Here is a 19,835-nt window from a genome sequence, read left to right on the forward strand (position 1 = left end):
TGAACTTGGTCCCCTTCCCTCCTTGGCAAGTTGATGCTGTATGGAATAATAGAGCCCCATCTTGAAACTTGTTTAAACTAAATCCAAGACCTGACAAGGTTTAAAAAAAAAATCTGAAATAATTAGGTAGAAAGTTTCTAAAAAGTTGAAAATACACCTCATCACTACCCACCAAAGCAGGGGAATAATGTAAGAAATGTCTCTTCAGAGCTCTTCTGGGGAGGATGGCTCAGAACTCAGGCAGGAGACTCGGGGTGTCACAGCAGCATGCACAGGAGTTGAAAAGGCAAAGATAAAAAGAGTGCTGGAATCTGCATGGCCTCTGAGCCTCAAGTGCAAACGTCTGAATTCTGTGCACATGAACTTCCCAAGATTCCCAACTTGGAAAAGTTCAGACTTTTGTTCTCCCAAGCTCGCCTTTTGAAAAGCTGTAAACTCAAAACTTACAAGAGTAGGATATTCTAAATTGATTCTGATAAATGTAGGTCACCAGACTGGAAAATTCAGGCTAAGGAAAAATATCGCACTGAATCCTCTAGATAATTAGTTCAATTACACCCTTCCTTTTGCCACAATGGATCCAGGCTGTCAGTCTGAAATTCAGATGTCACGTAAGTGACCTACCCCAAATCAGTCTCCACTTTGGCCTCTTTCTCAGACGTGTTGTTAAGTCATCCTTTTTCCTAACCCAGAAATAAGACAAAGTTCTGTTCATTTACGTGGTTTATTGTTGTAAACATTAAAATTGTCTTTCTTAAAGAAAGAATTTATCAGAAAAAAAAAATCAGCATCTCTAACTGTCGTACACCATAGAAAAAAAGGCAGTGACTCATCTCATGTGCCATACTAGAAATATACAAAGAAAATACTACAGAATATGGCAATATTAAAATTCTTACTCAAACATAAAATAATATATTAACTGACAATTTTAGACATTAAAAAAAAACAAAAAAAATTCAAAGTGCTCAGTAATTTCCAGGGAGTTATGTATATTATAAGCACTCTGGAAACAGTCAAAAGCTGTTGCATGCAAGTTTTGATTAGCTTTAGACAACAAAATAATCAAGATATAAACTTTCTTTTATCAACATCAACGGTACATACAACACTTACAAACAAGGAATGTTGGACGGTGTTACAAACACTATGTGTCCCTTTTGTCAGGATTTTCCAATGTATTGATACTTGTGCCCACCTATTATACAATTGAGAAAATGTTGAAGCTCAGATAACTACCAATCTTTATAAAATCTAGCAGACTACATAGTGTCTGAAATACTATTTATATAATATAGACATTACTGAAGTAGCAAGTGCCTATAACATCTTCAACCTAGAGTCACATGCTTGTCCCCTTTTTATGTAGTTATTTTCTTTTTTTTTATTTTTTTGCAAACACACTTACTTTTTAGAATTTGTAATATTTATTCATAAATAGGCACAAAATAATTTAAAAAGCCAAACTGCATTGGATAAAATTTACAAGCCTCTGCCTTCAATTCATGCCACCCACGCAACATTTAGTTTTACTATATATTACAGCTTTCTTTACAGCAGAAAACTTTGAAGTCTTGTTAAAGGGCAAAATATGAGGGTCCCATTAAGAGGGGTGTGTGTGTGTGTGTGTGTGTGTGTGTGTGTGTGTGTGTGTGTTACATTTGCCTTACATTTGTCTTAACTGCAACAAGCAAGCATGGCCAAACATTTCCCATCATACATTAGCAATCTTCCTTCTGAACAATAAACTGATTTTGAACTGATAATAAAAAAGTTTATACCACTGTACTGTGTATGTTGTCCGTTTTCTAAATCCAGGATGCCCCGGAGCCAAAATGCCCTTTCACGTTCTGCCTGCAGGTTAGGAAATAGCAACAGTTTTTAATTTGTGTTTGTTTGTTTGCTTGTTTGTTTGTTTACTTTAGGGGTGAGGGCTAGGGGTCTACAGAAGGGAGACATGAACCGGACACTTCAGCCAGCTCTCTGCCCATCTGACCAGCCCCCTCTGGATTTTTTTTTTTTCTTTCCAGTTCTTTGACGTGCATGGGAGAGAGTCTTAGAAAGGTAAGGTGTCCAGGAAAAGTTTGTCAATTATTGCTGGTGGTGGTACCAAGTCTTCCAATTTCAGGTAGAAAATGCGCTGGAGCCCCTGTGTGCAAAGGGTGCGAAGTTCTGGAAGCTTCCCCAACAGTTTCGACAGGTAGTTGGGTCGGTTCAAACCCCCATTATTGAAAGTCACATGGTCTTTAAGACAATTTACAATTTTGTTTTGTAGCTCTTCCACTCTCTTGGGTTCCTTGAGCCCGTGTCTCTCTGCAGAAAATGCAATCGGAAACAAAAGAATGCACAGGGAGTTAGTCAGCTGTCAGAATCCAGAGAGACTCTGTGATTAGGGAAAGCCATGACCGGTCCCACCAGAGGAAGTTCCAAAGGGGAAGTACCCTGCACCAGCAGTACTGACCTGTGACCATAGCCAGGGCAGCAATGCAGGAGAAGGCAGAAATGTCGATGTTCATATTCTGCAAGTTGGAGGAGAATTCAACAATGGAATCAATCCATTCCCCAAAGCCACGCACGCATTGCAACCTGTGCAAGACCACCCCATTGCAAAAGATGAGTTTACCCTCCACTGGGTTGGACCTGCAATTAATACCAAAGAGAGAGGGGAGAAAAAGAGAGAGAGAGAAGCTAAACAACTAATTACTTGAAGAGCAATAAATGAGGGATTTAAGAGGCACCTAATTACTGAAGAGTTAATAAAATGTCGACCAGTGGACCTTGAAAGGGTTTAATTTCATAACAATCAAGGACTCCCCTATCCCACCTCCACTTGTCCACCCAAGGCTCTGGTCCCACTCTTTCCCTTCTTCACCTTCGTTTTGTTTTTATCTTGCGTCCCACCCCAACCCTTCTTTCTCCCTTTTCTTTACTTCTAATCCCTCCCCCAGGACCCCCTCATTACCTGTATGCTAAGCGTAGAACAAATAATTCTAAGAAAGCTGATTCAAAAAGCAGGTCCTGATCGGCTTTGGGCAGGTCAGCAAAGCCAGGAATCTTCTCTGCCCACCCTCTGATGATCTCCATAGAGCCAGTCAGGAGATCGTAGAACTGCTGGATATGTTGAGTATCATCTCCACTCATCTGATAGTCAGGGTTTGCCTGGAACTGGAATTTCATTTTAAAAAGCACTTAATGAGGTTCTCTAAAATATATAACCCGTGAAATTGCTAACCCCGTTTCTAGTAGGGGAGCCAGGTTTTTATAACAATTAAACCTCTCTCTGACCAGTAAGGAAATTAGATGTTCCGGGGCAATTAATTCAATTAGGGACGGTGCTATGAGGTCGCTGCTTTAAATATGTAAATTACCATTTCCATACAGACTAAATACAGTGCCATCCAGCCCTGGGAAACGTTCAGTCTTATCTCCACAAAACAATTGACACGGTAGTATTCATGCTAATCCCAGAGTGGGTCTTGAGCGGAGGCGCCCTTTGCAGAGCTTAATAATCTTGCAGTCGCTACTAGGTTTGCCCACACTCCCTCCAACCAAAGCCTGCACATTTCTCACAGCTGGAGTAAAAGAATTGCACCACTTGATCTCTGACCCCCGAGAGCCCCCGTTGCCATCCCTTCCACCCCTCTTTTCACTCCCTGGCCCCAGATAAGTCATGGGTGGCAGGGTGAGTATTCTAGTAACTTCTACGTAAGTAGACGTCGGAAGGAAGGTTAGGCATGGACCGGCTAGGTTTTGCCTTTCAGATCGCAGTTGGAGGGACTGCCGGACAATAATGGTTAACAAAGATGAAACCCCTCTAGCATGTTCTCGGTCTAGACTTTGAAGTGCACCGTCTCTCTGTCTCCTGAAAACCTGCCCAAAGTTGTGAAGTATATATTCCGGTGTGCCTCCTTTACCCTTGAGTCTGGGGGTGCTAAAGCTGGGTATAGCGCGAGGGTCTTGCCCGTTTGTTGGCTTGTCCACATGATATTCTTACCCCACAAGCTTCTTACCCTGGAATAGTCCAGGCTGGTCATTGCCGGATTGGAGTCGACGTGGGCTCTGACCAGGGCACTGATCAGACTCACCGGAGGTGAGGGGGGAGAGGGATCCTGTGGGCTCTTCGGTTTCGAGGGTAAACGACCTCTCCGGCCTTTTAAACTGTCCGTGCGAACCACTGTAAAGGAATTATTCAAGGGTTAATGCTGTTCCCTTGAGCCCAGACTCGGCTGTTTCACCGGCTCCTCCCCGGAGGAAGCAGTGGAAGCCCGACCTGGTGGTCCAGGGCCCCTCTGCTTGTAAAGACTCTACTGACGAAAAGCATTAATAAACGGCGGGTTGTTTTAGACCTTCCTCCAACTAGGTCCTATACGTAGAGACAAGGAGGGCCGTCGGGTGGCTTTCTTTAGAGGAGGGAATTTAAAAGAGGAATCCTGGAGTCAGGGGGCTGGGGAGTGAGGCAGGGACAAGAGTCCACAAGCAGCTGGTGGTGGTCTTTCAAGGGCGAGGAATGGGAGGTCAACAGCTTGCCCGGACCTACCTTCTTTAACCATCCCAACAGCCAGGCACTTCTGAAACCGACAGTACTGACAACGATTTCGGCGGCGCTTGTCCACTGGGCAATTTTTATTTGCTAAACACACATATTTCGCGTTTTTTTGCACCGTGCGCTGTAGAGGGAGAGAATGTAGGCCCAAAATTATTATTATTTTAATTCACACTACAGCAAACTGGACACATTTTTTAAAAAATGGCTTGGATCTGCATTCCTTCCCTACAAACACAAACACTATTCCTTAAATTTTTTTTTCCTTTTTCTTTTCTTCCTATTTCCTTTCCTTTTCCTCCCCAGGGCATTTACCAGAAGAAAATTGATAGCGTTAACATTTGAGCTAACCTTGCCGCTCCTTGCTGTGTTTTATATGCCAGGAGAAGGAGCAGGAGACGCTCAGTAAATACAAATCCGTGGGCATTCATATTATTTACATTCCTTGGAGACCTTCTCTATTTAAAATGATAAGATTATTCAATCAGGATGGCGAAATAAAGAGATCACTTAATTTGACCATAGGGAATTCTGTTCCACTTGGTTAGCTCAGACACGGTTCTCTGTCCTAACCAATTTCAATCTGAACAAGGAAGACAGCGCCTAACACATGCAAATCGCCCTCTTCCAACTCTGGCTTCAGCAATTTCGGGCTTGAGCCCGCCGGGGGCCGCAGGTTGCTGTGGGGCGCGGGGGGAGGGGGGATGAAAGCCTGACTCTCCCAGTCTTTATTTCTTTCCTTAGACACCCCGAAACCTCTTCTACAGCTCGTGGGTAGCTTCAGAACTCGAGCTGGGCTGCTGACCGGAAGGTGAGGGCAAACTGCTGGGTCTCAGGTACAAGGTCACTACCTGACACCGCTGCCCTGGCTTGCTCACCTTAAAGAAACCTTTGCAGCCCTCACAAGTGCGAACACCGTAATGCTGACAGGCCGCGTTGTCACCGCAAACAGCGCACAGACCCTCATTGGAGGGAGAGCCCCGGGACGGCGGCGAGGGCACCTGCGTGTCAAGCAACTGCGACGCGTGGCCGATCTGCAGGCCCGGGAAGCCCATGGATGCCGGCTTGCGAATGGGATTGGGCACGGCGAAGGTCTGCCCATCCACTACGTGGTGGCTGCCCGCGGGCTCCGGGTTCATGGGGACGTGCAGAGGCCCGTCAAAGCGCATCTGGCAGCTAGACACAGGAGTGCCCGGGGGCGACTGCTTAAAGGAGAAGAGTGAAAGGCGAGAGACAGGTGTCTTCCTCTGCTCGATCATATGCGTAGTGGCCACGTAGTTCTGGTGGAAGTTGTGAAGGGAGCCCGGATCGTCCCACATCGGGCTATGCTGCACCTGGAAGCCCGGGGTGCTGGGTGTCGGGGGCGAAGAGGGCTTGTAGTAAACCGACCCGCTGTGTGGCATCATCTCCTCGGACTGAGGGGGCAGGTGGCTGTGTTGCTGGTAGTTGTGCATCTGAATGTCTTCTACCTTAATGGAGGACTGCTGTCCGGACAGGGGCATTTGGTACAAGCAAGGTGGCTTGACGTCGTAGCCTGTGCTGTAGTTGTCCATAAAGGTACTGAAGCTGGGGAGAGAAGTGGTGGCAGTAATTTCAGTGTTGGTGAGGTCCATGCTAAACTTGACAAACTCTGGAGTTAAGAAATCGGAGCTGTATTCTCCCGAAGAGTGGTAACTGTAGCTCTGAGAAGCGGGGCTGGCTCCTTGAGGCGAGGACCCATACTGCGCCTGAACACAAGGCATGGCTGGAAATGAAACAGGGTGATATACACTCAGCCTGGTCAACTGAACACTTTCTTCCGGCCTCGGGTACACCTGGAGCTACACCGGCAGCTCGAGGTGTCAGGGGGAATGGGGGGATAGGGGTGCAAGGGTTAGGGCAAAAGAGGTTGAACAGCGATGAAGAAAAGAAAGGACTGATTCCTGGACGACCCAGAGCTGGGAAGCTGTTTAGGGTCTACACTCCCGGATATTCCAAAAGCCATCCCCTCCACCCCCTCCCAACACACACTCCCACTCTGGTGAGCCTCTTCGTTGAAGCTCAGGGTCGACAAGGATTTCTAGAACCCATGATCTAGAAATGAAGTTGAATTGCACAATGAGAAAGTTGTTCTCTGTGACCATAAGGCACAGGGTTGGCCTGAAAAGATTCTGTTGCCTTGGGTTCCCCCCCCCTCTGGATATATGAGGAACTCGGGAAAGGTAATGAAAGAAAAAGCTCACTAACCTTCAGCCGAGTGATTGGAGTTTTCGAGGAAATTAAAGGTGGACAGTGTCGTAATTCAGCAAAGGACAAAGTTTCCAAGATATTTTTTAAAAAGCAATTTGGGGATCCAGCCCGTCAGATCTCCCTGAAATACAGACAGAGGAAGTTTCAGGATGTTCCCACCGAGACTTGGCTGGACAGATGCGGACTCACTCAGCAGTCCCTTCAGGGCTTTCTTGGAAGAGAGTGTCAAGACTATACCAAAGAGCAGCTTAAAATGAATGCGCAGGGATAGCAGGGATAGCGTGGCTAAGCAGCAGAGAATGCCACTCAACTTCCCGTTTCCCTGCAGAGAAAGCATCCTGTGGGGAAGTTATCCCAGGAGTCTACTGGATACTAGACAATATAATGAATTGGCCCCCTTTGCTATAGATGGAAAGGCCCTTGTCATTTTACTTTATTTCAAACCTAAGAAGTCTGGGCTAAAGAGAAAACACAGCATCAAAGCCTCCTCTTAATAATTTTCTTGCAGTCAAATGGACTTTTCTCTTAGAGGGAGAAAGAAAGTTAGTAGAACTCAAGAGTACACCGTGGGGGGAAAAATAACAATAGAGATCCCATCCTTAGAAAAACGTTAGCAAGTCCTGGACAACCAAGAAGCTAATTTGGGTGCGAGGGTGGCTTTTGTAATTGATTTTGTTCCAGCAAAATCAAATGGGGCTTTGAGGGGCAAGTGAATTGGTGTTCCTCCAGAGAACTGGATTTTCAACACTTTTCATGGCCCAGAGGTGATGAGAGAGACCTTTACTTTACCAGAAGTATCTTGGGTCAACTGCAGAGGGAAGGAAATATTACGTATATGATATTGGCACCAAAGTTAGAAGCACTTCTCAGCACAGCAAGCTTAGCACCTTCTCCACAATGCTTTCCACCGGCTGCCTACTTGCTGGGACAAGGCACTCTTATATTCTAGCTCTTTTCAGATGTCCCCACTTGCAAGGCATTCTAGAGCATGGACGATCTTGTTCATAAAATAAAGAAAAGAAACCCAAACACCCACTCCTTCTGATCCCTCTCCCTTCTTCCATAATCTTGCTTGCTTCACGGAGTGGAGAAGGTTAACAAGAAAAACCAGAGGACTCTTGCCTTATCCCCCACCCCACCACCCCCATCCGCCGCCGCCCTTGAAAATATGTCTGTGCTGGATATTAACCCGAGGCTGTGTCACAGTTTCATAACTGTATTCTTTACCTCACGCACACAATGACACACTGATACCCAAGGACAGCATATACCAAAAGCAGAAATTTCAGGCAACTTCGCAACGGGACCCTCTACCGACACCACCCTTGCTCGACGATATCCGGGAAACCTCCGCAAGCGGGCGAGCTGAGCGACACTGTTCCCAAGCAACACGTAAACTTTCTCTCCCGGACTGTTTCCCACACGTTCACGAGATGGAGCCTACTCAAGCCACAATCAATTTCACACCAAGAGCAAACTTTGCGCACATCTCCGCAGGCAAGTCCGCTTCCCCTAAAACTGTGGGAGTCCCCCCTGCCACATCCACCAATGAGAAGCCTGGAAACCTCTGCCGGCAGCCAACTCCCCCCGCTTTACGCTACCACCGGAGTTCCAGCAAAGGCTCGGCGGAGCTGCGCGCGCCCACTCGCCACCCCCCCTCCGCACCCCAAGCCCCTTCGCGCTCCGGGGCTCCAGCGCCCACTTGCAGAGAACCCGTTCCGGGTACGCGGAGACCCGGAGGACGCGTGACCGCCGGCGATCCCGCCGCTTCTACTCACTTCTCCGCTCTCTTCATTCATTCAACTCCGCCGAAGTGCAGTTCCCTCCGGGAGCGGAGGAGCCGGGGTCCGCCGGAGCGCTGCGGGAGCGGGGCGCGGAGAGCCACACGCAGCCAGCCCGGCCGCAGGAGAGGGAGGCAGCCGGCTGGGCAGGAGAGAGGGACGCAGAGCCGTGCGGAGCCGCGGGGCGGACTGGCCCTGGCCGCCAATGTGCCTTTGTTTATGTGGCTCGCGCTGCTGCTGCCAACATGCACCTAAAGTCTGCGCGCGTCAGCCCGCGTCAGCGGCCCACGGTCCAATCGCCGAGCCGCCGCGCTCCCCGGACTCCTGGCCCGCGCTCGCTTTGGTATATTTCCGACCTGACGTCACGACTGGGGCTGATTTTAAGGTGGGAACGGTTCACCTTGGTAGCCCACTTGGGTGGATTTTTTTTTTTTTCCGAAAGAAGTGTGACTTCTGCAACCCGGGTCCGTGGAGCCCGCAGCGATGCTACCCTCTACCTGCCCCACCACCCCACCCCCGACCCTGCGTCCTCACACGTGGGGAGGGTGCAACAAAAGCTTGAACGGAAAAGAACGCTGGCGTGGGCCAGGTAGCTGGCACCTGGGCCGAGCCGGCAGAGGTGTGCCCTGCAGCCTCCCAACACACCCTCCACACACTCCTTAGCAGAAGCGGAGACAGTTGTCCCGTGACTGTAACTCTCCAAAGGCTTGGGCGTTAGATGGGATTCCCCTAGTCCGTGCATCCCCCTCTCCCTCTTTAAAACCCACTCTTACTCCCCGCTTCGAGGGATGAGGGGTCAGGGTCTAATTTTCTTCCCCCTTCTTTCCTGAAACTAAAGAGATATGTTACCTAAAGCAGTGTGGGAGGAATGGGGGTACACTGAGCCAGGCCTTAGAAGACCCCACAAGTAGGAATGAACTGTCGCCTGCTTCTCTCTCGCAGACAATGCATTAAAGAATCGGGCAACAGGTGCGCCTCCGGTCGAAAGGTGATCTGATCCACAGCCCCCCACCCCCTCGGTCAACTCTTAATAGCGTTGACATTTCGCTGCGCCCGCCAAGACCCTTCAGTCCCCTCAGGGTTTCTGAAACGCAGGGGATGTGGTACCCGCAACCAAGGAGAAAGCACGGAGGTGGAAGCGGCAAGGAGAGTGGAGCTCGAGGCGGTAGTGGGCCGCTCGGCGTCTCTCCGAACCGAGTGTGTGTGTGCCCATTGCCTCAGCCTGGGGTCCCCGTGAGTTGTGTGAGCGTGCCCTACCCCCGCGGTCCTCTCAGTTGCCTCCAGCTCTGCTCTGCAAGACAATCCGCGCCCCCAAGCGCGTGGATCTTTCTAGCAAAGGAATTGCAGCTTCTCCGGAGGGCTATCCCTATTCCCAGTACGCGGGTGAAGCTGGCTAGACAGGCCTCTTCGGGTCTCTCTCGAGGCCAAGAAGGGGCTGAGGCCAAGGAAGGGAGACTTTGTAGGGTCCCCTTCTTCGCCCAGGACAGCGCTCCTCCTCCCCTCCTCCCGAGCGTCGGCTCGCTCCCAAGCTGCCCCGGCGAGCGGTTGGGGGTGGGTGTGTGTGCAATGTACAGTTCGGCCCCCTCTCGGTGATCCTAGCACCAGCGGAGAGCTCGGCGGAACTCTCGGGGTTGTGGGGTTGCTCATTCCTAGCCTGCAACTCCGCCTAAGCCGGCTCCACGCCGAGCGAGCCTGCGGCTGCAGAGGCGTTGCCATCGGGTGCCCTGCGGCTGCCCAGACTCGCCGCGGGCTCCACTGTGCATCAGCCTCCGGGAAACCTACGTGACCACCTTAAGTTTCCCCCAGATGTTGCGGCTGCCTCTCCAGCTGCTGCCGCTACGGCTCAGCAGTGCTCTAATGGGCGCGAGGAAAAAAAAAAACAACAACAACCAGGAAGTGGGGGGGGGGGTGCAAGGGGGGGGGCAGGGTAAAGAACAACTTATTAGTGTGAGCTCGGCAGCGCCAGCGCCCCGTGGGCAGAAGCGATTCCACGCGAACGAAAGGGAAAAAGTGAGAGTTTGGAGAGCAATGGAGAAGGAAGGGGGTGGGGGTGGCGGTGACGCAGGGGCGCAGGCATTGACGCACCGGCCAGGCTGGGCCCAAAATAGAAGCAACTCCAGCTCACAGGCGCCCTCCCGGGTTCCCTTCCCCTTCCGTGAGGGAGCAGGGTGCGGTCACCAGGAGCTTTCCTTGATCCTCGCGGTGGGCCAGGTTCCCGGCAGCTATTTTCAGACAGTCGGAAACCCAAGCTCAGTGACACTGGGGTGGAAGTTATTATTTTTTAATACAGTTCCAGGAGAGCGGGTATCAGGAGTTTAAGGTCGTAGCCACAGACCTCCCAACACAAAAGCGGCTAAGTAGATCTGTTGCCCTCTGCAAGCTCCTCTCCGAGTCATTAAAAACACATTCAGTTTGGGTTGAGTTGAGTATGGGAACATTTTGAAAATGCTCTCCTAGAGAGGGGAAAGAGGGCCTGGAGTTCTTATACTGAACAGCACGGAACAAGCACAGTAACGAGGGTTATTCTTTAGCAACCTCCAGTGCTTGGTTTCCTGATAAGAAAAGCCTTTGCTCAAGCCTTGTTATACCCGAGATCAAAAGGCAGCGGTCATAGCAATTTACTACAATAATAAGTGAGAATGGGGTAATTACAACATGTAAATGAGAGGAAATGGAGACTTTTTTTTTTCATCCATCTGTGAGTTTTCCCTCTTTTCAAATTTGTGTTCTCTGGATGTTACTACTACTGAGGAAAGACTCATAAACTCATTTAAAGTAATTCTTGGGCTGAGTCTATTCTACGGTTGGAGTTTGGGTCAGGGCTCGCATATACTTCAGGTGGGAAGGATAGAGTGCACACATTGGAAAGTTTAAAAGAACCACGCTCAAAACCTTAGTCCGCTGTTTTTCCCCACTTGATTGGGAAGGACGAAGCTGCAGGAGCAAAGACAAGGTCTGCAATTGACTGATCTTGTCAGTAGGGGGCCTGACTCCACAATGTTCAAGAGACAATCTCCTACACAAATACACATGCATGCGCGCTCAACACACACACACACACACACACACACACACACACAGAGAGAGAGAGAGAGAGAGAGAGAGAGAGAGAGAGAGAGAGAGAGAGAGAGAGAGAGAGAGAGATTGATTGATTTACTACTTAGGCTAACTAAGCCCCAGGAGAAAAGTCTGCAGACCCAAACGTTCATATTGTGTTGGAATTCATAAACAACAACAACAACTCTTAATTTTTCTATTTTCTCCAACAGGGAAACAGTTTAACACATGGAATTAGGTTCACAATGGATTTTCTTTATTTCCTCCTGCCCATGTTTAACTCGCTGTTAGGTCACAGAAGGAAAAAAACCAAAATGGCAATAAAATCTCTCATTTTATCTCAAAGCAGTTCAAATTGGCATATAGTTTGGAAAAATGAAAGCATGTTTTAAAATCCTATGATTACATGTTTAAATAAATTATAGTAGAGAAGAGAATTCCTGTGGGTATATTTGCTAGTACATAAGAGAATGCTTTTGTGCATAGAGGTTTAATTACACATATAATGGAATCAAAATGTAGAATTGAACAACCTTTCAGAAAATGTTAAAACGATGCTTTAGGCTAAAAGACTGAAATTCCGCATTTATATGGCTGCAACTCTTCTGCATTCTTACACATAAATATTTCAAATAAAGTATTTTATAACTCAATTAAAATGACAATAATGTTTTTTTTCAGGATCCACAGTCTGATGGAACTTTAAATTATTGCCACGTTTAAATGTACAAAATAATGGTCTATTTTCTTAATAATTTAAAATAATGGAAGCAAAGAATAGGTGCTATGCATAGTAGGTCCTTCCTTATGTAAACTATAAATTATTGCTATTAATAAATATAAGGATGAGGCCTTAAAAAGCATTGATGAAGCTAATGTTGTTATATTACCTTTCACGATACAAGCACATACTGAGCAGTACATATCTGCCTGTACATCAAAAAACATTTCCATTTAAAAAATCAGTATAAATGAAAATAAACTCACATCTAAACCTAAGTATTTTATTTTTTGCATGGCTAAGCAGATCACACTTAATAAAACTGAGCTTTTGGTATAATTTAGAGAGCAAACATAAATGTAATCCCATTGGATTTTCAATTTTAATGCATGGGGAAGAGGCCTCTAGGGGTTGCTTTCCGTATTCTCCCCAAATGAATTCAGAGGATACCTCACAATGCAGATACAATGAAACGGGCATACCTGTTATGCTGCAAAGTTGAGACAACTTCAAGATATTTTTTTTAAAAAATTGCGTAGGTATTCGAACTTATAAGCATGAAAGCGAGATGTGTTTTCAATTACGTGTGAACAAACTCATGGCCACAGCCTTTGCTGCTATTTGGTAGGCCGTCTTTGAGCAGTGACAGAAAAAGATAAGCTTTCACCTTAAAACATCTGGTTCTCTAAAGAAAAAAATTAGTATTAAAGATGTTTTATTGTTTTGCTTTTGCCATTTCATTTGCAATCGTGGGCTATTAATCAACCAAACTGCCCCTTTCCTGTAGGACACTTGGAGAAGACAGCTGCTCCTTTGATGTCCACACTGAAGATACATGCAGCTTTTATTCAGTTTTAGCCACTCTGTTTTTCACCGAGGACCATGGGTTTTTTAAATGTCTTACTTTAATTCAGAACTCAATTCTAGAAAATGTGTAAAGATGTGCCGAAGTAAACAGCACTTTTTTTTCTAGAAGCTTCTACTTATAAATTAAAATCATAAAACTGAACATATGGTAAAGCCTCATGCCACTCAAAAACTATTTTACATAATAAAAATCTTTGGGTTTTTTTTTCCCTTAATACTTGGCTTACACTGGCCCTCTCCTAATACTTGCTTTTATGGAGACGACTTAATATTTTCTTATGAAAAAACCTCTTTTATTAAAAAGAAGAATAATTTTAGTTTTAGAATTTATTTGCTTATTTCAGTAAGCATGGAAGATATTAAAATGTACAATGTCCTAAAACACATTTAAAATTCTGAAAATAAGGTTCTATACTATTATAACAGACATCAGAAATTCTAACAAGAGCCAATGACATTAGTTATTCTAACAGTACTAGACAAGATTTCTTTAAACAGATAAAATATATTCTTTAAACAGATAAAATAATATACTTCTAATGGTTATATGTAAATCTCAGACAGCCAGTTTTGGTTCTACTTTTAATAAGTAAATAACCACATTTTATTTTTTCTCTCAAGCTAATTGGTAAAGAATCTATTTTAATGGAAAAGAAAATAAGGTATTGCTATATTCAACAAAGACATAAATGCCCTTTTCCTCATCATAATTCTCAATTATCAAGCTTACAATTTCAACACTACAAAAGTAACTTATAGCAAGGACCCTTAGAGTGATAAGAAATAAATCTAATTACCATATCCTTTGAATAGATGCAATATAAATTTCATTGCTCACTTAAAAGTTCTAAAGTTAACAGCATAAACTTGAAGTTGAGTAATTAAGTAATCCTTATATAGACACTTATTAAAGTATTTATACATATTATCTTAAATCTACATCTATCATTTTGCCAATTAAAATTAGGACTTTAATTGCAATTAAGTAATTTAATTGCCAATTGAACAGCAAAATTGCTAAGTGACTAATTTTAATGCCTATTTTAATTACCAATCATGACTGGGGAGGGAGCTAATCAAGTTACATCAAGCAGTACCAGAGTAATGATGTGAAAAAAAGGGAGAACAAACATTCAAGACTACACGCTTTAAAAAAAGAAACATAAATTAAATAAATGCAAACACAATCTGATAAATGTATAAAAATACTGTATTTCAATATCTGAATACAGAACATGAAAAAGAACAAGGTTAATTAAAGGAAGAGCTCCTGTCAATCTTCAGTCAAAGTAAGGGCAACCCAAGTCAATTTCTTATATGGTATTTGTATGGAGCACCTACCAACCCATATAAAGACAAAGCTGCATATTGATGAGGAGAGACCACTTCCTGCTTGACGGGGGTAATATTACAGACTGCCACTTTCTTTTTTAATGAAAGGCTCGTAAAAGACAGGAAGGAGCTTCTAATGCAACAACATGGGTTGTTTTGAATTTGAAAAGCAGACTCAAGTGCAGTGGGGTCCACACTCTTTCCTGGTGACTCACAACCCCACTTAGTGGAAGAGTTTTATTAGAATCCTAATACCTATTCACAACTGGTTACATGCTGCCTTGAGAAAACCATTCCTTGAGAAAACCATTAAGTCAGTGTAACTTAAAAGATCATAAATGTATCTGTGGGGGGAAAAAGTGGAAATAAAATTACTTAGTGTGGGGAATATACCTAGTTGTCTTTTGTTTTATCCATGGCCATCAGAAACAAAGAAGTATTTTCTTGGCCAACCCATGCACAGTTTTCAAAAGTTTCCCTGTCTAAACAAATTCTCCAACTAACGACATGGCAGGGCAACCCGGAAAAGAGAAGTTTAAGTTTGACCTCTCAAAGACAAAAAGGAAAGTTATTTCCTAGTGGACAAGGGCAATGGCAGTTCTGGTGTTGCCCTTGGTGATCGGATACATTGTTTAGAGTAACAGTATACATCTATTGACTCTTTACGTTTAAATAATGCTGTACGATATGTATCTTAGGCATGTTGTCATATAAGCAGACAGAAACATGCATAGTTCATATCTGTAAGGGTGCCTGGATTATCAGTGGATACAGGTAATGATACAACTGGAGAGGGAGAGCAAATAGCGCTGCTTGAGACTCTGCTTGAACTCTGAAACAAAGCCCAGGAGGCCTTTTGGCCTGGATTTGAAGGAGGAACACTTTAATAATCACAGGGCTTGACAAAAGGTTGCAGTATCTGCCCGTGACAATAACAGCTTTATAAGGCAAGTTCTGTGTGACTGGTTAAGGGACGCGGTCACTGTCAATTCACAGGTCGTGAAGATGGAGTCGTGATTGACAGGTTCCCTCCTGGTCTGGCTTTAAATTCACTGGTGCCACAGAACAAACCAAACCTCAGCTAGTAAAAGACTGCAGGGAAACAGCCCCAGCAAAGAATCTCGCCATAAGGTAGACAGAGCCTAAGTTATTCTGTAGAAGATTCCTTGCTATATAAATAGGCAAAAGGCGTTAGCTATAATGACAGAATGTCTGAACTAACCCAAACACTGCTTCACAAACCATCAGCCATTATAAGGTATGTGTGTCCAGGGGACGAGGGTGTCATCTTGGCCTTTCAAAATGATTCTGAAAGGACATGATATATAAACTTTTGAAATGTTATCACTTTCTGAAATGTAGAAAATTAAAAGTAAATACATTTTTAGACTGTTCGTGTCTATTTTACGTACTTTGGGAGTCAAATCTATCGTTTCATGTGAACTTTCTTACACATTGCTGAATGAAAAAAAAACCCTACATGTTATATTTCTAGCTTTATGATATCCCTTCATACGTAAAAGTAAATGTGACATTAAAGTGCGAATAATACTTTAATTAATATTCTTTAAGTTGTTGCTTGTCTTTTATTGTGATCTGCGTTTGTGAATCAACAAATACAAGGAATGGTAAAAAGATGATCATGTTTAAAATCCAAGCTTAAAGGCAGTTACATTTTATTAGTCGCCAGATTTTAAAATCTAATATGAAGTATTTATTACTAAGCCACTCGGTAGGATCTAAACGATGACTTCGGTGTGTTGATACCGACATCCTGGAAAGAAAAAAGTCATTATTATATTCACATTATATCCACAACCAAGGCTTGGTTTAAGACACAGAGAAGTAGGGTACAGGAACTGGTTTTCAGAAAAAGTTCTAATTAGGTTTAAATTCATTATTTCTTAGAACTGTTTTCTTAAGAGTTGAAGTGGGATTTTGTTGGTGAGAATTTCATATATGTAATAAGATTTATTAGGATTAACACTGAGACAACTTTTCCTAGGGGTCCTTGGATTTTCTGGCTTGGAAGTATGGTATTCTTAAAGAACTTGTACCTAACACCGGAAGTCGTATTTTCCACCTCTCCACACCTCACCAGATAGTAGGTAGAGTGGCAATTTCCAAGATCAGCTTTGTTAAACTTTGTCAATTTTGCACGTCTAGAGATGGAAAAGGGTGGACGAAGAAGATGCAGAAACCGATTTTACTGCCAGAATGATGTGATAGGGTCCCTCAAACTACCAATATTTGATTATAGAATTTGAAATGTAGCTCTGTAAGTCAATTTATACCACAGCAATCGGGCGATGCTATCTTCCTGTTGTTATAACGCATCAGGTCAAGGGATATAAATTGTACCAGGTAATTCATTTTGCTGTTCAGAGAGTCATTAGGTTCCTCCCAGAATATATATGATTGATATCCCTGGAGGTGAGAGGCTAAAGGAACCATATGGCAACATGTTGCATTCCGTATGCTATCTGCCCATCCGTGCTTAAGCTGCCATTAGCAACATCTGTACCTTACAGAAATCCAGCTGCGCCGACGACGGCTGACAGAATTGTACTGGGTGGGGGGTGGGAGGGGATCTCTAGCTTAGCGCCATTAACTTGAGACTTAGAGTCTATCTACCAGGACGAATGGAAGCCTTCACAATTAGACGAGACGACACAAATGCTTTATTAAAGTTTAATTCTTAACTCCCAATTAGCGAAAGTGCGTTACAAATCGATTGCAATTTCCTAGAAGGCTCAGCAAGCTCTCGGCAGCCTGCTTGCCTGCCACGTGCGAGGGGCTGCACAGCAGCCGGAAGGACAGGGCTCAAGGCTGGCCTCCGCGGTCAACAAGTCCCTAAAAGTCCCTGCCAGGGCGACAGTTAGGCTCGGGCGAGCCAGGGTGGGAGCCAGCGGGTGGTGGTCCCCGGCCTCCGGATGGGGGGAAGACAAGGAGAAGGAGTGGCCAGGGAGGGTCTAGGGAGGAGGGCGACAGGGTGTCGGTGTCGCGCCGGCCTCTCGGGAGGAGCCTGTTGGGACTGGTCGCACTGAAGTTTCTCTCCCGCTCTGGCGCTCCACACCCACCTCGGCTTCCTGCCCCGGCGCGGGCCACCGCGGGGACAGAAGTCGGGGAAGGGCCGCCCCCGGGCCTCCCGGAGCCCCCAGCCCGGTTCAGTACACGTTACCTGCCCAGCGCTCCCGGCCCCAGGTCGCCGCGTCCCCGGGCGCGGAGTGGTCGAGCAGCCCGGCTCCAGCTCTTCCTGCAGTCCGGGCGCGCGGCAGGGAGCGCGGACCGCCGAGCTGAGCCCCGGGGTCGAGGCCGAGGCTGAGCCGGCCACCCCCGTGGAGGCGCGGAGCCCAGGCCCCGGGCCGGAGAGCGGCCCGCGGAGGCCGGGAGGCGCGCTCCGGCCCATTGTCGCCGCCCGCGCGCACCCGCGCCCTCGGCCCGCGGCAAGCGCGTCAGCGGGCCCCGTCAGCCCGGCCGGGCTCCGTGACGCGCGCAGCCGGCGCTATAAATAACCCGCCGCCCGCCCGGGCGCCCCGCCAGTGACGCCGGCCTGGCGGGAGGAGCGGCCGAGGAAACAATGACCCGCCGCGCCCTGCGGCCAGGCCGCAGGCCCAGCCCTCCAAGCTCCCCGCCCGATGGAGGGGCTGCCCCACCCCCTGACCACGGTGCACCAACCCGGACACCCCTGGCTCAACTCCTTAGCAAGTTCCAACTAAGTTGCTTTAGAACGTCTCGATGCTTCTCCGCCCCAACTTCCCCTCAACTACAGGTCCAGAGTGTTTTAGGGGTAGGAATTTATCAATGAAAACTCAAAATAAAGAACTTGCGTCTCCACCGTCTGCCCATGCTACTTTTAAGCTACTGTACCCAAGGGTCTAGAAGAAGCAGTGAGGCCTGGGTCCCAGGACTCACCATCTCAGCAACACTATCCTTTACATCCTTGTGACCTTCATGATGGCGCAGCTTGTTGTGATCTTCCAAATCTGTGGTCCTTTGGCAGTTGGAAGTCCAGTCAAGGCTGGCATTTAAGGGGGCTTTCTCTATAGGTAAATATTTCTGCAGAGACTTCCAGTGCCATCTCCGTCTTCAGGCGTTTCTGTCACAACACTCCCTGACGCATGTCTTATTCATCAAGGTTCCCATATATGAATGAAGATCAGCTACTCTGCTGGAATTATCAATTATCAGTCGATTGAGACTGTATTCATTATTGCATTAATATTGATTGCGTGCTCATGTGTGTGTGCAAATGCACTCACGTGCCATGGCACTGGCGTGGAAGTTATTAGGTAACTTTTGGATGTCTTTCCTCTGCCATGTTGATCTTGAGTAGCCAACTCTTGTGGTCAGCCTTGCCGACCAGCGCCTTTCTTGGCTGAGCCATCTCTCTAGCCCCTTAAGCCTTTGTTTCATCTGAGCAAAATGCCTCAGACTTATGAACTCTATACTCTGGGGTGCTGATACATGGAAAATTTGCAGATCTAGCCAGGAGAGTGAAGTGATGAGGCGTGGCCAGTGAATTACAAGGGCTACAGAAATAGTTCTTATTCAAAAATCAAGGCAAAGTGGTGTAGTGACCCATCACTGGGCTGGAAGTGGGAAGATCAGAGAAACTTGAGTGTTATGTCTTCATTGCACTCTTACGTACCATTTTCTATTTGTCCATCTTCCCAAAAAGTAACTATATCAGCATCACTTGAAAAAAGGAGCAGAATATATACTGTTTCAGTTATTTAAGAGAGGAAAATGGTGGCCGCTGTTGTTTCAGTTGCATGCTGGTAGCCGTGTTCATGTCTGATGCTGTCCCAAGCCCTTTCCGGCACCACTTTCTCATGAGAGAAATGGACTGATTATGCGTTACAAGTACACTAGGACTATTTTCTGCTATTTTGTCCCAATCTCTGATTTTTTTTTCCCACCGGAAAGGTAATAACTTTTCCAGCAGAGGCTAATACCCTAGCAGTGTTCTCATTGACCTCCCTAGACGGTCAGAAAGAAGGTACCTTATCCTCCTGTCTTCAGGTTGGTGAAAAAAAAGAAAACATAAAGGGGAGAGAAACAGGTTCGGAGCCAAAACATTTGCTTCACATAGACACTGCCAAAGTGTGATCACAACTAAAAGTTAAGCAATTTTTTTTTCCAGTTTCAAAAGCATATCTGCCTCGGTTCCTATCAAACACCTCATCTATCTCTTCCTTAAGGCTGCTTTAACGTCCTCGCGATGCTCAGAATCGGGATCTTTCTTTTGCTGCGGTTACTCCCACAGTTTTACAAGTGAACCACTCTTTGCTTCTTATCACTT

At 46.1% G+C, this 19,835-nt stretch overlaps 2 protein-coding genes across 5 annotated transcripts; both read right to left on the minus strand.

The window, feature by feature from the left end:
• Positions 1-705: 705 nt before the first annotated feature.
• Positions 706-17,812, minus strand: Nr4a2 (nuclear receptor subfamily 4 group A member 2). Of its 4 annotated transcripts, none has more exons than XR_004387989.1 (8): positions 8,551-9,389; positions 6,770-6,893; positions 5,422-6,287; positions 4,538-4,667; positions 4,011-4,174; positions 2,963-3,165; positions 2,462-2,519; positions 706-2,313 (listed from the first exon to the last, which is right to left on the minus strand). XR_004387989.1 is itself a non-coding variant. In XM_032903310.1 (8 exons), the coding sequence occupies exons 3-8, from the start codon at positions 6,283-6,285 to the stop codon at positions 2,057-2,059; spliced, it is 1,797 nt and encodes a 598-aa protein (XP_032759201.1). In that variant the 5' UTR covers positions 6,286-6,287; positions 6,770-6,893; positions 17,712-17,812; the 3' UTR covers positions 706-2,056. The 4 variants fall into 4 exon arrangements, 3 of the variants coding, with proteins under 3 accessions (XP_032759201.1, XP_032759202.1, XP_032759200.1); XM_032903310.1 differs by lacking the exon at positions 8,551-9,389 and adding an exon at positions 17,712-17,812 and having other exon boundaries at positions 2,462-2,640; XM_032903311.1 differs by having other exon boundaries at positions 2,462-2,640; positions 5,422-6,109; positions 8,551-9,386.
• LOC116901422 (translation initiation factor IF-2-like) lies at positions 16,088-17,950 on the minus strand. Its single transcript, XM_032903312.1, has 2 exons — positions 16,588-17,950; positions 16,088-16,304 (listed from the first exon to the last, which is right to left on the minus strand). Exon 1 carries the CDS (start codon positions 17,937-17,939, stop codon positions 17,409-17,411), a length of 531 nt encoding a protein of 176 aa, XP_032759203.1. The 5' UTR covers positions 17,940-17,950; the 3' UTR covers positions 16,088-16,304; positions 16,588-17,408.
• Between the last annotated feature and the right edge of the window lie 1,885 nt (positions 17,951-19,835).

Source organism: Rattus rattus, chromosome 5 (assembly GCF_011064425.1).
Source record: "Rattus rattus isolate New Zealand chromosome 5, Rrattus_CSIRO_v1, whole genome shotgun sequence".
NCBI classification, from domain to species: domain Eukaryota; kingdom Metazoa; phylum Chordata; class Mammalia; order Rodentia; family Muridae; genus Rattus; species Rattus rattus.